At 38.1% G+C, this 16,750-nt stretch overlaps 1 protein-coding gene across 1 annotated transcript in view; it reads left to right on the plus strand.

Annotated features, from left to right (window-relative positions):
* LYST (lysosomal trafficking regulator) overlaps positions 1–13,687 on the plus strand; it is an 82,091-nt gene extending 68,404 nt beyond the window's left edge. The window contains exons 44-53 of the mRNA XM_050316622.1: positions 324–541; positions 2,217–2,447; positions 2,661–2,850; positions 3,744–3,880; positions 4,615–4,713; positions 8,210–8,349; positions 8,647–8,744; positions 9,757–9,913; positions 10,126–10,197; positions 11,530–13,687. Of these exons, the coding sequence (XP_050172579.1) occupies positions 324–541; positions 2,217–2,447; positions 2,661–2,850; positions 3,744–3,880; positions 4,615–4,713; positions 8,210–8,349; positions 8,647–8,744; positions 9,757–9,913; positions 10,126–10,197; positions 11,530–11,668 (1,481 nt within the window). The 3' untranslated portion in view covers positions 11,669–13,687. The remainder of the gene's footprint in view (positions 1–323; positions 542–2,216; positions 2,448–2,660; positions 2,851–3,743; positions 3,881–4,614; positions 4,714–8,209; positions 8,350–8,646; positions 8,745–9,756; positions 9,914–10,125; positions 10,198–11,529) is intronic.
* Positions 13,688–16,750: the final 3,063 nt, after the last annotated feature.

The raw sequence follows: 16,750 nt of genomic DNA on the forward strand, positions 1-16,750 counted from the left end.
TTATATCCCTTGGTTGAATATGCTAAGCAGTAGATGTATGGGAGAAATCTGGCACAAATTTGTGGATATGCTGAAAAGGCTGTTATGTAAAGCTAAGTTTTTCCATAATTATGTCAGCGGGGCAAGGGAATTTCCTATTTTCTGATTTTTCCATTTAAATGAGTATGTACAGCTTGAATGCGTTTTGGAGAGATTTGTTAATGATGCTGCTTTGTTGATCAGCAATCACTGTGGTTAATGGTTTACCTTCATAGAACACTGTAAAGATCTTTCTGAAGTTACTGTCACCTAAAGTATTGGAATATTCATTCCCCTCTTTCTAGGTTTTGATTTTGGAGTACGTCAAAATGGTGACAGAGTTAACCATGTCAATCTTCCACCCTGGGCTCGTAATGATCCTCGTCTGTTCATCTTGATTCATCGTCAGGCTTTGGAGTCTGACCATGTTTCCCAGACAATCTGTCACTGGATTGACTTGGTGTTTGGTTATAAGCAAAAAGGCAAGGCCTCTGTTCAGGCTATTAATGTCTTTCATCCTGCAGTAAGTATTTGTTAAGCGGTGTGTTTGTTCATTGCCCTTAGTAACTTAATGGGGGAAAGTTCAGTCTGACTTGCTTGGAAAACATCCAACATGAAGCAAGATCCTCTCTCATGAAATGTTGAAGAATAAGAAAAGGCTTTAACTGTTTCAATGTGGATCTGATAAGATCTCAGGGGGTGTTGTGAGACTTGGTGAATTTGTGTTCCTCTTTCTTGCCTTGTGGCAGGCATGGGGAACAAAGGGATCTGGGGTTTAGACTTTCTGGATAGTTGTTTGCAGTGTCTTGCAGTGGTACACAGGTACTACTGTGTTTGAGTGTATCTGTTCCCATCTCATTCAAAAACTTTTCATTTAAACAGATGGTGCTGCAGCTTTTGATATGATTAAAATAGTTCCCTTTGTCCTGAGCTCATTATTTATGTTCTTTCCTTCATATACATCTTGTGTTCTGTCCCTCTTATAAGCCCTTTTCCCTACAGTAAACTCAATTTCAAGTAAGTCTTCATTTAAAGATTTTAAAAATTTCACTACTTAATTGTAACATGGATATCTTGAATTATATTCTTTATCTTTAATCCTTGTCGGAGCCCCTGCTGGTCTAGTGGTAAAGACGCCGCGCTATCACCGCGGAGACCCGGGTTCGATTCCCGGTCAGGGCCACTCCCGGGCAGGTGGGGCTCGTTAGCCCTTAAAGGCAACCCACCTACGTCCTAAGGACCTCGCTGCCACTGTCCAAGCTCGCTTGGCCCCGGCAGATGAACCTTAGGATTAAAGGGTGGGCTCAGTTCCGCGCACACTGTGTCTCACCTAAAAAATCCAATGCGCAGGCTGGAAGGTGGAAAGACCTTCCCCGGATCTTCGCTCGCGAAGACTGGCCATTATATTATTATTATTATATATCTTTAATCCTTACTATCATAGGGGTAGCCAGATAGTCCTGGTTTTAAATGCATTCAAATGTGTTCCATGTTTTTAGTGTTTGTTCTATATTTGAAAAAGCTAATAAACAGTAGTGATTTGCAATGGGGGCTTTTTCAAGTAACCATTCAAATGCTTTGCTTCCTTTTTTCCTCTTTATGTGCTTAAGTGTTGACTTAGTACCATAAATTTCAAATATTAAGTTTGTGTGTTCATTGTTTTTTAAAGTGAAAAGTCTAGGCCTTTGTCAGTGTGACTGAGGAAGAGTGTGTGGTACACAACTAGAGAACCATTAAAAAAAAAGTAGAAGGAAGTGATTTCCTCTCTCTTGAAATATGAGGTTTCTTTTACACTCTCTATCCCAAAACAGAGCTTTATTTTTTATATACTCTTTAAAAAGAGGTACAGAAAACATCCTTCCAATTTTTTATCAACAAGAACCTGTCTGGTTTTGCACAGATTCATAAAGGTCTCAAAAAAACGCTCTTTGACAGAACTTAGTCATGGCATAGGTGTAGGAGCAGCTCACATGATAAATCTTGAAGTGATAGTTATTTCCAGTAAAGGTGCTGTGACGAGGTTACTGTTTTCAGTGGCTCTTTAGTCAGCACAGATGTTGTGGGATGGCTTCTGCTCCAAGTCTTTAACAACTGAAGAGTCTGCCTCTGAATTTGTGTGTGTGTTGCAAAATCTTTCCCAAAGATAAACCTGACAAGCTTATTCTTGCCCCTCCCCTTTTTTGTTTCCCTCTCTCTAGACCTATTTTGGGATGGATGTTTCTGCTGTTGAAGATCCTGTTCAGAGGAGAGCCCTTGAAACAATGATAAAAACATATGGGCAAACACCTCGACAGCTGTTCCATGCAGCACATGTCAGCAGACCTGGATCCAGGCTTATCATGGAAGGAGAACTTCCTGCTGCCATGGGATTACTAGTGCAATTTGCTTTCAGAGAAACCAGGGAACACACTAAAGAAATAATATATCCAGTATGTCATTTTGATTTGCAAGATAGTTTAATATTCATAAGCTGTAATTGTTGTACCCTTGGTTTACGGTTTCCTTCCTAAAACTACAATTTGCTACCTATACTATATTGTAAAGAAAATATACAAAATTAATAAGTGATAATGAAAATTATTTTCATGCATAATATTTTTCTGAAAATTCTTTAATTTGAACCTTATGTATACTTGTTTTAGAGTCCATTGCCATGGATAAAAGGCTTAAAGTGGGGAGAATATGTTGGTTCCCCAAGTGCTCCAGACCCTGTTGTCTGCTTTAGCCAGCCACATGGAGAAAGGTTTGGATCTCTCCAGGCTTTACCAACCAAAGCTATCTGTGGTTTGTCCAGCAAGTTTTGCCTTTTGATGATATATAGCAAGGAACAAGGTACGAATTTGTGCTTATTCTCTATATGCAGAATGTACGTGAAATGAGTCATTAAAAAAATTAAATCTAATGCTAGTATTGTTCTCCAGCTTCCCGAATTTAGTTGCTTTAGCCAAAGATTGATTTATGAATCCATTAACAGCTTCCGTGTGTATGGTGTCTTTCCTGGAGAGTGGATTTTACTTGTAATTTACTACGGTAGAGGCATTCTGAAATTAAGTTAATATTTTTTCATTAAAGTGACTGAAGCATGAGGATTTAACTTTAGAACTTGCCAGCAGATTTAGTCCAAGAACTGAAAAACAGATGAAAAACCACATGTGGCAACAGGAAGGAAAATTTAAGGCATGGTTTTTAGAGGCAGAGAATGAGGAAAGTTATCCGTGAAAAAGTAGAGGTGAAGGTTGATCTGCTTTAAGATAACCTTCTCAAAGGGATTCCTATTGATAATGTACAAGCAGGTTCTCATAACCTCTTTTGTGTTTATGGTAATGTGTACTAGTGAAGGTTTTTTTAAAAACAATTGGCTTCACACTTAGTCAACAAAAGTAATATTCTCCTTGAAGTTATGAGCAATAATTTCTCTAGCTGGGAAGTATTGTCAGCCTCTTACCCTCTTCTCCACTCTCAAGAGACGCAGCACTTCAAAATAGCATTGTCCAGGTTGCAAACTGTCTTTGGAGAAGACTGAATGTTTACAGAGTCTCTGAAAACTCTCTTTGTTTATAATACATTACCGATTACATAGCCTAAGAGAAAGGATCTTATTTTCAAACTTCAAGTTTTCATATTCTAGCTCATGATAAAACATGAACGTGAGATTTTTATTGTTGACTAATAAAGTGATCAAGTCTGGTTGCAGATATGACATAACATTACATGTCTTCCCTCAGGTGTGAGAAGCATGCACAGTACTGATATTCAGTGGTCAGCTATCCTGAGCTGGGGATATGCTGATAATATTTTACGACTGAAAAGCAAGCAAAGTGAACCTCCAGTAAATTTTATACAGAGTTCACAGCTCCATCAGGTAAAAAAAAAAAATCAGTCTCTTAGTCTTTGATTTAATGTTGGTGGTTTAAGTGGTGGCCTGATTTTAGCCTGATTTGTTTTTCTTGGAGATGAGCACCAAACACAACTGTCTTTTAATCTTTTGGATTGCCTTTGGAATGTGTTCCTCATAGCTCCACTGTATCTTGTTCCTGGGTGTTTTCCTGTGCTAGGTAAAGATTCCTTTTGAACGCGTTTGATTTTTTTGTAGCTTTTCCTTCCTATGGAATATTGCTGTGGATTTAAAAAAGTTCTGTGCCAGGAAAAACCACTACAGAAAAAAATTAGAGATGCCTCATGTTAGAAGCAGAACTCCTCTATAGTTTAGGATTCATCTGAAAAAGATTATTTAAAAGTTTGTTAGGGAACACTGCATAATCTCCGTCACACTCCAGTGATTAGTGAGATTCTGCCAAAACCTTTTTGGCTTATGTGGCTGTAAATCTAGAAGTCTGAACTAGTTCACTGTTCACTAGTGGTGAATTCCAGGCTACATAAGGTTTCTCTTTTTACTTTTTTTCTAAAGTAATAACAAATATAACCTAGAGCAACTATATTTTAACTCTTGGATTTCTTTAACTTAGGTATTTTAGACGGGATTTCTTAGGATAACCAATAAAAAAATCAGTTTGACCAAATGCTGTGACATAACAAACACAGCAATTAGAATAGTTTCTGTTCTAAATTTTCCTGGCTTTGTTTTGTCTTTCCAAGGTAACAAGTTGTGCTTGGGTGCCAGACAGTTGTCAGCTGTTCACAGGTAGTAAGTCTGGTGTCATCACAGCATATATGAACAGATTCACTAGCAGTACGGTAAGTTACATCACATAAAACTTATATTAAAGGATTTAGGTGTATTTGCTATTAGTCCTTTTTTAAACAGGAAAAGTGAGAAGAGGGGCCTATGTTATATTCTGGACAACTGCTAAAAAAAAAAATCACGTGCTTTCTTAGTATTTATTTTTGAAGGATCCTCTTTGATATCTCAGCATGTTTGTGTGTTTTTCTTAAGCTGTAGTTCACATCCTGCTAGCCTTTAATCGGCCCTCGTCACCTGAGTGAATAACTGGTTACATACACAGCTCTGACTATATTAATTTCAGGGCTTGAAGTTGAAGCTCTCTGGCACAGTGAAGCTCACTGCATTAAGGAGTAATTTTTTCTGTGAAGGAGACAGAGTCTTTTCATGCCTTAACTGAAACTGTGGAATGCAATTCCCCAAAGTAAATTACAATTTAAATGCAGAAGGCACTCATACTACAGAGAGCCAGGATGAAATCTCAGACACTGTTTATATTAACCACCGAGCCTCTTTACTTTTGTCATATTCTCAAAGGGGAAAAGCTGTGAGGAGGGAAGGCAGAAAGTAACTTGCATTACTTAATGTGTTAGTGGAAAATACTGAGAATAGTAGAAATTCCCTTGATACTGTTTGCTAATAAACATGATATGAAAGCATTAAAAGAACTCAATCATCTGATTTTTGTCTGAGTTTCTAAGCTTCCACCTGTGTTTCTTTAGCAGTAACTTCTATTCTTCATAGTTCTAACAGAGAGTATGCAACTTTCCTAACAGCTCATTTTAGGTGTGTCTACAGCATTACCCATAGCAACAAATGAACTAAGCTGATTTCTCAAATTTAGCTCAATACAGATGTTGGCAAATTTACCTCATTTGTGGTATTGTACTCCTCGATGCTCTTGAATTACTGCATTAGCATGAGCTGGAGAGAACCTTGGTATGATCTGCTATGTCTACCCAGTTTTCTCTTTTCACTATTGGCAAACAGCAGATGCTTAGACTAGAAAGAGCACAAACACAGGAATCTTTTTTTTTTTTTCCCCTTGTCTTTCCTCCAGTTTCTGGTGATCTGCCACTCAGATTTCCTGAGCTCAGCAGTACTTAGAGTATAAAAAATGAAGTAGAGCTTGAAGCCTTCAAGCTTCAGTCAGTTGGATCTTAAGTCAGGCACCTTAGTTGCTCACAAGAATAGTCAGCTTGTAAATAACCTGTACTGGGACCTTCAATTCCAGTTAAAATTTTAAAAAATACAAATTCAATCTACTTGCCTTCTGCAAAGCTGAAAAGGAACTCTAGTTAATGGGGTTATGATTCTTCAGTTCCTTTGATTTCCTGAAAACAACTGACTTTTGTTCAGCTGCACAGATGTTATTGCCTTTGAGACCATCTTTGCTGGATTGATCTCAGCACTGACAGTTTTACATGCCCCAGGCAGACTGACCTTGTGCCAGTTTTGTAGGAGTTAGTTGAGTCAATTACCCAAGTCAGGGCAGCTGGGAATGCAGATGTGCTTCCTAGCATCTGCTCTGTATCCATCTTATCAGCTGATCAGTGGTGAAGTGAACAGTCTGTTATAAAGCAGTACTCGATATGTGAATATTTTGCCCTGTTTCACATTTGTATAAATGTGATGCATAGGCATAAAGCAGATACTATGTTGTTAATTGGGTATGGGAATTCAAAGGCATGCAGTCAGAATTCAAAAATGGCTCCAGAAAATGCTTCACATGCTGTTCTTCCTGGCCTTTATGATGGTCAAAGAGCAGTGAAGTACTGCTTTGAAACTGTGATCCCTGTTGGCAATGTCATACCTTCAAGAAAACCTCAGTCACAGGTTTCTGGTTGTACATATTACTCCAGCCTTCACTTGCTGACTGGTAGGGTTGTCTTGCAAACAGAAAGATCACTTTCATGATCTGTTTGAGTAAAACTGGTAAGGAATCATTTAAATTTTCCACTCGAGTGCTGCAGGCAGTCATTTAGGGCAACCAACAGAAAGAGCTGCTATTTAAAGGTAGATACTTACATGCATGTTTTCCCATATCTAAATACTGTTTTAGGGGTTGTCATGTAAAAGCAAGTGCTAAGTAAAAAGGAGACAATGTTTCAGGCATGAGTGTCGTGGTTTTTTCATAACTTTTTAGAACCTTGCACCAAATGTATTAAATTGTATTAAAATTCCAGCTTTTCTCATTGAAATGTTGTTACAAGAAAATCAATAAACTGTTGCTTTTAGTGCTGGAGAGAGAAGCTGATAAAGGTGAAGGATGCTTTCGTTTCAAGTGTTAAAAGGCAGATCAAAAATATCACTTAAAGGAGATGGGACGAGCACAGCAGAAGGGTTATCAAAATCAGGTCTTCATAAAATCACAAGACTTGTTTGTTGCTGTTATGGAAAATTTTGGTGTAACTTTTTTTCTCTAAACTGAGCAAGGATAACAGGAAGACCTGTTCGTTTACTTTTGTTACTGAACATCTCATCTAAGTAAGACATTTATGAAAGTACCCAGCTGTCCAAGTGTATTGCCTTTTGCAGTTTTACATAGATTATATTGTCCCTGTTAGTACAGAAAGACATGTAGATTTTCTACAACCTGTGAGTTGAGCGTATGTATATTTTTCTCCTCTGTTTCAACTTTCAAGGGTTTTTTTGTAGACCTGTTTCTGTAGACCTGCATCCTGTACCCTCATAACAAAAATGCAGATAATGTACTCTGACACATGAGGAAACAAGCAGAAAAAGGGTCTGTTCTTTTACAAAGATTATTATAATCCCTGTACAGCAAGTTGTCTTAAATAAAGCAGTAGTATTCTGATTAAGCGGCTCCTTCAACTTAGCCAGTTTTCAGGAAGTCTGAATCATTTAAAATTACATAACTCAAATAAGAAGTGTTGTTTGGTGTTAAATTTTGCTGCTTTGATTTTTATTGAAGTGCTAGCACTTTCTAGATTTAAACTTGACTTCCTGCATGTTTTTCCAACTTGTTGTCACTGAAGAACTTGGCACCAACTTGAGAAGTTCCTAGTAATTTATACAGAGAATGACAGCTTCTAAGACTGGGTTTTCCTTTTACATTTCCAAGTGCTTCCATGAGATGCTAAAATACAGAGACCTGTTATTTCACTGTTGTGTGGAAATAGCAGTGTGGCAGAAAACAAATCAGCCAATTTCAAGGTGTGTAATTGGGACAGAAGTACTGGAGTTCTTCATTTCATTGGATCACATCAAAATGTTTGCTTAGGCTACAGCACTGGAAGCAAAAAGTTGAACATTAATGATATCTGTCTTACCATATTGTAAAGCATTAAACATAATAAAGCATTAATTAAATTAATGAGTTAATTAATTAATTAAAGCATCAGTTGCTAAAACTGATGATACTAAAAGCAAAAGGATCCACTTTTTGAAATCTAAGAGTTAAACTTGTCCCTAGGCTTATTTTTTTCAGAAAGAGACATTAATTTTCTTTTTCATGAGAGTTCCTGTTTTGTCTTGCTATTTTTTCAGCCTTCAGAGATAGAAATGGAGTCACAAGTCCATCTGTATGGACACACAGCAGAAATAACAAGCTTGTTTGTGTGCAAACCATACAGTATAATGATAAGTGTCAGCAAAGATGGAACCTGCATAATATGGGATTTGAACAGGTACAAGTATATATGTAACTCTTTCCAATAGCTTTCTTATAAGTACTGACTTTCCAACTTTTGGGTATCTTTGCCCTTTTAAAGTTAATTGAATTTGTTCTGTGCATATCTTACTGTGAAGTCAAACCCTTACTGTTTTTTTCGATGGGGGGCTGAAATTCTACAGTGAATATGAAAAATACCAGAACTGTGCAAAATGTTGATTGAAATTATTATAGCTTTTTTTAATCTTTTCCTCAAAGAACCTATTTTGTGTTTGAGTCTGAACTTTAGGCTTGTTTCCTTTGTTCTCTTTAGGCTGTGCTATGTCCAGAGTCTGGCTGGACACAAGAGTCCTGTGACTGCAGTTTCAGCTAGTGAAACAACTGGTGATATTGCAACAGTTTGTGATTCAGGTATATTTGTCAGTCAAGAAAGCTGTTTTGACTTACAAACCAAATAAACCACGACACTTTTATTATTAAATTAGCTACTGGGCATGTATTAATCTTGGATGCATTGGGTCATATAGAAGCAATGTTTTGCTTTTTTTACATAGTAACATAGAAATTGCTTGACAAATGATTAGGCAGGAGTTTGAGTACAGTGTAGAGATACAAAGGCTAGGTAATAGCTTAATCTCTTCATAAGAAGACTTGAAATTTCAACAGATTTCTGGGAGACCCACGATCTGTGAAGTTGGCTGCTTTCATTTTAACAGAGGTTTGTTGTCAAAGGAGCAGGTCTTCAGTGAAGTACAGTGTATTACAGGGCACAGGCAAGGGGTATTAAAGGACAAGGGGAAATTATGCTGGCATTTTCAGAAATGTAATATTTTGGTTTTTAAACTTACATGGAGACTATGAACTCCATTTCCATAGCTTACAAACCATTTTTTTTCTGCAAAAGATGGTATTCTTCCTTAATTAGTAAGGGACATGAATTTCAATTCCTTTAAAGACAAAGCAGTAATTGGGTTATTAGTTCTTTAATAGAATCAAATAATGGCAGATAATGAGGTAAGAGAACTGTGCTTGCTACTTTTACATACTTTTGCTTAAAATGGAAGCCAAGGTACGAGAAACAGATGCTTAAAGTTGCTAGTATGAATTCCATCTTAGTGCCTTCCCTATTAGTACATGAAAATTGGTCATTTACAAAGTAAATTCACATAGCATTTTGTAAGTAAAATGTTCCATAAATATGATGAGATGTCTTCCAAATCACTGCAGTGGCTGGTGATTTGTGTGCTCCCTGTCACAGAAAGAGGGAAGAAGTAATAGTTTGCTGTAACACACATCATTCAGTCATTTAAACCTTAAAAGATCTTTCAAGAAGTTAATTCTTTGCAGCAGAACATTTAAGTATTATAGGCTTATCTGTGGTCTAGACTTATTTTTAATACCCCCATGCTATGTTCTGTTGCAGTTGGAGGAGGTAGTGATTTGAGACTTTGGACAGTTAATGGTGATCTTGTTGGACACGTGCACTGCAGGGAAAGTATTTGCTCTGTTGCTTTCTCTAACCAGCCTGAAGGTGTGTCTGTAAACGTGATTGCAGGGGGACTTGAAAATGGAGTTGTAAGGTAAGTATTAGAAATGTTTCTTTATTAAAGTGCTCTATAACGTAGGCTTACAGTTTGAGAGAACATAGCCAAACATCATGCTGATATTTGGCTTTAAAGAAGATGGACAAGCTGTTACTCAGCTTGCAATCTTGTTAGTTGCTAAATAGGTTATGTTTATCACTGAGATATTTGTAAAATAAAGTGTGAAGAAAAATGGCTCTTTCTTTCAGACTGTGGAGTACGTGGGACTTGAAGCCAGTACGAGAAATAACATTTTCGAAGTCAGCCAAGCCTATTGTAAGGTAAAAAGATCTTAAACATATAATAAACAGATTTTTGTTCTGGGGAGGGGGGGTAACCGCAACAAAACAGTCTTGAATGTTGAACATGGATTTGATGTGAAAACAGGAGGTAAACACCCGTGTCTAAAAGGAGCAATGCAAACCTACTAATTATTCATGAAAGCAAAATGAGCACAAGTGTACTGTATTTGTAATGACAGTAATAACTAGGTTCTGCTGCTGGCAGATGGAAATTAACAGGATTCCCTTGAGAACTGAACAATAGCTACTCTTCTTATTCTTAAATTTAATATTTTTCCCCAGAATCTGTGTTAAAATGAGATGAGCTTAACTTTGTTGGACTTAAATAGACAGAATGTTTCTTCCTCAGAATTAAATGAAAACACTGCATTTTCCCTCACCATTTTTTTTCTGAACCTGGAGGGAAATGGTGGAGGAAGGGATAAACTGAGAGGAGCCTGGAAGCTGCCATTTTGGAGTGCTTGTGTAGTTAGTCTTCTGAGTCCCCTTGGTTTATATAAGCAGAATTATTCTCATGCCAAAGTGTTTTCAGAACACAGTCAGAGGATCGAATCTTTGATATGCCCAGTGGTACGGTAGTTTGCGCAGAGGTTTTAGAGTCATGCCAGAATTTTATCATCCTAATGCTAGCACAATAACAAATCACTCTGAAAAATTTTGTTTTGACCCTTGCTGAAATATTTAAAATCCAAACTACCATTTTTTTTTTAGAAATGAAAAAGATTGTCTGATAGCAGTTATTGTCATTGTTGCCTTCCTTAAGAAGCGTAATTCACAGAGCTTGTTGATAATGATTTAGTAACCACTGAATAATTTAAAGTTCCCTGCTTAAATGCAGGATGAATGCTGGCCTTCATACTCTCTGACATTACCCATGGCATGACTGAAGGGCTTTACTAGCCCTGTCATAGCTCAAGAAATGCCTGTCTGAACAAAAGTCCAGTGCTGTGCCATGAAATCTGATGGATTTAGTTTCTGCAATTGTCAGCAAGCAAGTTCAGAGGGCCCTGAGCTCTGTTGCTGAAAAGCGTCCTTTTCAGCAGCAGAAGGGGTACAGCCCAGGGAGACAGTAGGATGCTGCTACTGATCCTGCCCTTTTCTTTGACACTGCAAAGAAAGCAGTAAGCTGTGGGGGATGTTGAAGTGCTGGCCAAAGCTGTAGTTCAGCCTGTTTGGTTACAAAAATGAGTCAGCAGATATGGGTCTCTCCGGACAGTCGATCTTTGGCTAAACCCTTTGAGTTTTTCATGTCTTCTAGCATTTTAAATAGCCACATTTGATATAAAAGTAGACTATCTTCTTGTTTTTCAGCCTTACGTTTTCCTGTGATGGCCATCACTTGTTCACAGCCAACAGTGATGGAAACGTCATAGCCTGGTGTCGCAAGGACCAGCAGCGCTTGAAGCTCCCCATGTTCTATTCATTCCTTAGCAGCTATGCGGCTGGGTGACGCCTACTGCTGCTAACTTATGTCTCTGATGCACTTTAAATCCAAAACAGATTATAGAATCTCTTATTTAACTGGACTTTGGAGTACTCTGAATGTCTCTAGAATAACTGAACAGATTTTTTTCTTTTTTTTTTTTTTTTTAAAGAACAGTCTAAGGTGGTTGTAAAATTGCATATGTGCATGCACAAACTTGAAGCATATCCAGGTCAGCAGGAAGCTCTGGTCATATTCTCCAATACCAGCAAAGTGACTCATAAATGCTCTAACATACAAGTCAAAATGCTGCAATATAAAACACAGCAGTATTTTTTTAAATCACTTCTTGGACAGAAGTGATTAAAAAAAATTGATTATGCTTATTCCCTCTTAGGTTATAAAATATCAGCAGCATCAAGTTCTGTAAATACCTATTCAAATGTCAGCATGTGTATATCTGATTAGTTGAGCATGGTATGGTTAGCTCTGGGATAAGCAATCCAAAACTTAAAAATCAAAGACCACTTAAAATTGCTTTTTTTGAGAAGCAAAGAACTTAGTAGGTGCTTTTTGCACCATCTTATGGTATTGTAATGGTAAAAATTGAATTTCTGTTATCTTTATATTTGTAACTTTTGACATCTCTGTTAATGTAATAGTCTTTTGACATCTTCTCTGTTAATGTAATAGTCTTTGCAGCAGACAAAAATAAAATATTTGTCTTAGTGATGGGTCAACAGCTCATGGCATCGTGAAACAATCTGTAAGTCACAATGCAGAGTTAACTCCCTAACTTTGTAATAGTTAGCCATTGCAATTATGTGGCAGAATATCTACTATGAACACACACAGCTTATCTTCCAGAGCTCTAAAAAGAGGTGTTAAAGGCACAGATGTTCTTCTGTTCTAGGGCCATTGAGATTCAACATACTGTAAAACGTTTGAATCTAACTGCTTGAATAATCAATGTGCATAGGCATCAGATGATTTGGAAAGGTTTACGCAGATACACTGTGCAAATTTGTTATTTATTCCTAGGTGCTATTTTTTGGTAAGGGGAGGGGGGAATAAGCCTCCACTGTAAAAGGCTTAATAAATTTGAATTCTTAGGCCAGATGAAAAATTAGTGTTTCAGTCAATGGATTTGAAGACGTCTAAACCTGACACCATGAATGAGCGCCTAGTCACGTGAATGGTAAAACAAGAATGGTACGCAAGTCTGATGTAGTTACATTTTTCTTTTGAATTGCTTTGCTTTTTCATCCCTGACATGTTCTGCTAGTTTCATACGGTCAAACTGCTGTACCTTCTCATATTTAAGGTTCATCTCCTTTCAAAACACTGTATATGAAACTGGTCAAGTTGTGACAAAGGTCACACACACAATAAATCTTCATGCTTTTGAAAATTCTGGTCATTCTTCTGGAGTTCTTGCAACTTCCCAGCTGAAGAACTTTGCAAACTAGAAAAACTTCAGAAAAGTGTTTTCCTAGTTTGTGACATAAAGGCGGTTCAGTTAAGCAAGTGGCTACATACTGTATGAACTGACTTTTAAACTGCATATATTGTAGCAAGCTTGTATGGGATGGCTTTAGTCATGTTTTTCTCTGTCTAAATGTAATGTAAGGTCCAAATACAGACCGAAAAGCTAAAAGCTTCCTGGCTCATGTTGAAGTGATGTGCTTTGTTTAAGATAAAAAAGACAAACATTTGTGGGTTTGGGGTGCCTTTGTGCTCCCTGGTTTAGGGTGTTGCTCACAAAGGCTTATTTTTTATAAAGTAGAATTCCACTTGTTACAAACCAATATGCAAAATGCTGGCCTTGTAAAGAGTGCAATATTATATATTTTTATGTAAAAGTAAAAATGATTTTTTGAAGCAAGGAATATTTATTCAGCTTAACATTCTGGAACTATTAAAATAACATTACAATAGTGTCTTTGCATGATGTACTGAAATTTCCTGTAAATGTCACATTCCACATTGTCTTTGTATATAAGCTGTCACGTTGTCGGGTAATAAACAGATCTTTGTATCAAATAATTTTGAGATGATTAGAAACATGTTTCTGGCTTAGTTGCACCTTTCTCTTTTAGGGATCTTTCACACCTTGCTCCAGATCAATTTCTGTGGTTCTCAGAAATTCTTTCATATTTTAAAATTCATGAGGTGGAGAAGTTCTATTTATGGACTATGTCATGTGCTTGTTGAACTGAAGGTGGTGAGTGTAAGATGGGAAGTGGGAAACTAGGCATATCACTTTGCACACTCGTGCATTTGTCCTTTCTTCCCATAGGATGCATGACTAGAATTTGGATGAAGTGATTTCTCTCAAAGCAGAGACATTCCCCTTCCTTCCTGCTGCCTCCTCCCTGAAAACGTGTCTGAACTGAAAAGGCAGAAAAGGAATTCCTCTCTGGCTTCTCTGAGAGATGGGGGGAAAGCGGGAGCGTGGGATCTCTGGGAGGCATCTGACAGGATGCAAGGCTCTCTCTGTTGGAAACCAGGGTCTGGGGAGAGGTTCATGTGGCAAGGCCTGTCTACCTGACACCACTTGCAGGATTCTGTGGTAACCCCAGACTTTTATGTTCTGACTGTGAAGAGACCTGGTGAGAAGGGAAGGGGGAGGCAATAGTCAGATTTTTACTGGTGGTGGAGAGAGGGAGTCTCTAAACCATTACTGAAGAAGGAACCCTGATCTTGCATTTAGAGATGTTTAGGCAAACCCATGGCAACGAACAGGAGAAACAAAAAAAATCAGTAGAGAACTGATATCTGTGAACTGAATTAAATGAGACAATTTTCTGTGGGAGAAACAGTTTCTGTGAGGAATTAAAAATACCGTTCAACTTTTACTCTGAAACATTAACTCTAAAGATGATTTTTGCATTTAAACTACACTGATCTTTGGAGAAAGAGTTGAAAGAGTTTCTTACACTGGGCAAGAGTGCTCTCCCTCCCTACTTCCAGGATTTCTTGACTACACTTGCAGGATTTACTATGCATTTTGCAGAGATAATTCCCCCACTGTTCTCTGAAGTTATCACCTGGCTTGCTACTATCAGACTTCCAGTTTCTTCATGCTTTCTTTTGTTTAAAGCTGTATTGGGTTACTTTTTTTTTCCCCTTTCAATATGGAAATGGAAGTCACACTATGCTGCTACTCTATCACAGAAACAAACAACAAAGCCAAAAAAAAAACCCAACAACAACAAAAAAACCCCACCAAACAAAAAATCCAAAAATCAAATACTATTTAAAATCTCAGCTTGCCTTGGAAATACCCACTGAAATATTAGGTAAGCCTCCATATGTACAGACAGTGCTATTTCCTTTGCTACTGTAGTAAGTTACAAACTACTGACAAATGACCTCTGTGTAGAGATTTATTTGCCATTACTCCTCTGGAATGGGGTCAGAACGCCACTGATTTTGCATCTGGATCTCTGTAATAGGCTGTGTTGTGCATTTCACAATTTTGAACAAGGATTAAAAATTAAATGTGACTGCTCCAATTAGACTTCTACGCTATTCTAGACTACACAGAAGAAAGGAGTTGAGTAGAAACAGGAGCTTGCTCACTGTTTCCAGCTTTGAGCTAGCATTCCCAGAAAAAAAAAAAAAAATCCTGATTCTCTAATCCAAATTACTGAAGCCCCTATAAGCATCAGTAGGGGCTAGTTCCTGTAAACTCAAGGAATAGAAGTTCACATTATTTGTGTGGATATTGCCTTCAGAACCTATGGGCCAACTCTAGTGGGAGACTCCTGGTTGTGGTGGAAGGTAAGAGTTTGCAGATTAAAAAGAAAGCATATCTATGTAATACATGATAAAAATACATTTTAAAACAGCCATTCCCTACCCTTATATTTTAGCTTTAATAATAAAATTGCTAGAATCCAGAGGTAAAAATTCTGTGTAAATGAGTGACAACTGTCTGATTGCTAGAACCACTGAGCCTGAGCTCTTTATCTAACAGCTCACAAATTCTTTGTCTGGTAAATGGAGTCTTTTCTAGAACCACGATGTGGTTAAATATGAATGAAACAGCAGCATATGGGCCAGTGAGGTTTCCAATCAGTTTGTGGAACTTAAGTTAGGGGAAGCTTCTGAACTTACCTATTTAGTAATGTTTACATTCTTCCTCCTGCATTTCCTTCTACCAGGCCACCACCCCAAGAGCCATTGACTCAGTCTCAAAAGAAGCTGCCCTTGCTCCAAGTCACCTTTGAAAATGGGGCTCTTCCCTGTTCTCTTTCATATAGAAAATAAACATGATTTGGAAATGCTTCTGCTCTATTACGACGGGATGAGAAAAAGTGCTGATGGCAGGGTAGGAGAAAAGGGTGACCAACGTATACCCCTCCAGAAGGAACAGCACCTTAATGGGGAACAAAATAAATGAGACTGTGGTGATGGTGCTCTTGCCAACATGTTAATTATTGGAGATGACAAGTTTTTTAGTTAGAAATGTTGATTGGCACTTTTAACTGCTGCTGACCTGTATGGGTTTTATATGGAGAAGTATATAAAAATTGATCTATGAAGCTGAATTTTTCTGATGTACTAACCCTGACAAGGTGAGTCTAAGTGCTGCTTTCCCACAGCAGTTCCTTTCCTCAGGGCAGCTTTTTACTTCATCCTTCTTTGTTCAGCAGGACAGGCACTGTGGGCTCTCACCCCAAACCCCTGGACCATGCAAGCTTTCCAGTTTGAGGTACAGTGCTGCAGGCTGGGGGTGGAGTGACTGGAAAGCAACCCAGTGGGAAAAGACCCTGGGGGTGATGGTCAACAGGCGGCTGAACATGAGCCAGTGTGTGCCTGGGTGGCCAACAAGGCTAGTGACATCCTTGCCTGTATCAGCAATAGTGTGGTCAGCAGGACCAGTGAAATGATTGTCCTTCTGTACTCAGCACTGGTGAGGCCACACCTCCAGTACTGTGTCCAGTTCTGGGCCTCTCAATTCAGGAAAGACATTGAGGCACTGGAGTGAGTCCAGAGAGGGGCAACAGAGCTGGTGAAGGGTCTGGAGCACAAGTCTGATGAGGAGCAGCTGAGGGAACTGGAGAAGCAGAGACTCAGGGCAGACTTTATTACTTTCTACAA

This window comes from Myiozetetes cayanensis, unplaced genomic scaffold (assembly GCF_022539395.1).
Source record: "Myiozetetes cayanensis isolate MyiCay16 unplaced genomic scaffold, myiCay2020 scf2-11, whole genome shotgun sequence".
Taxonomy (NCBI): Eukaryota; Metazoa; Chordata; class Aves; order Passeriformes; family Tyrannidae; genus Myiozetetes; species Myiozetetes cayanensis.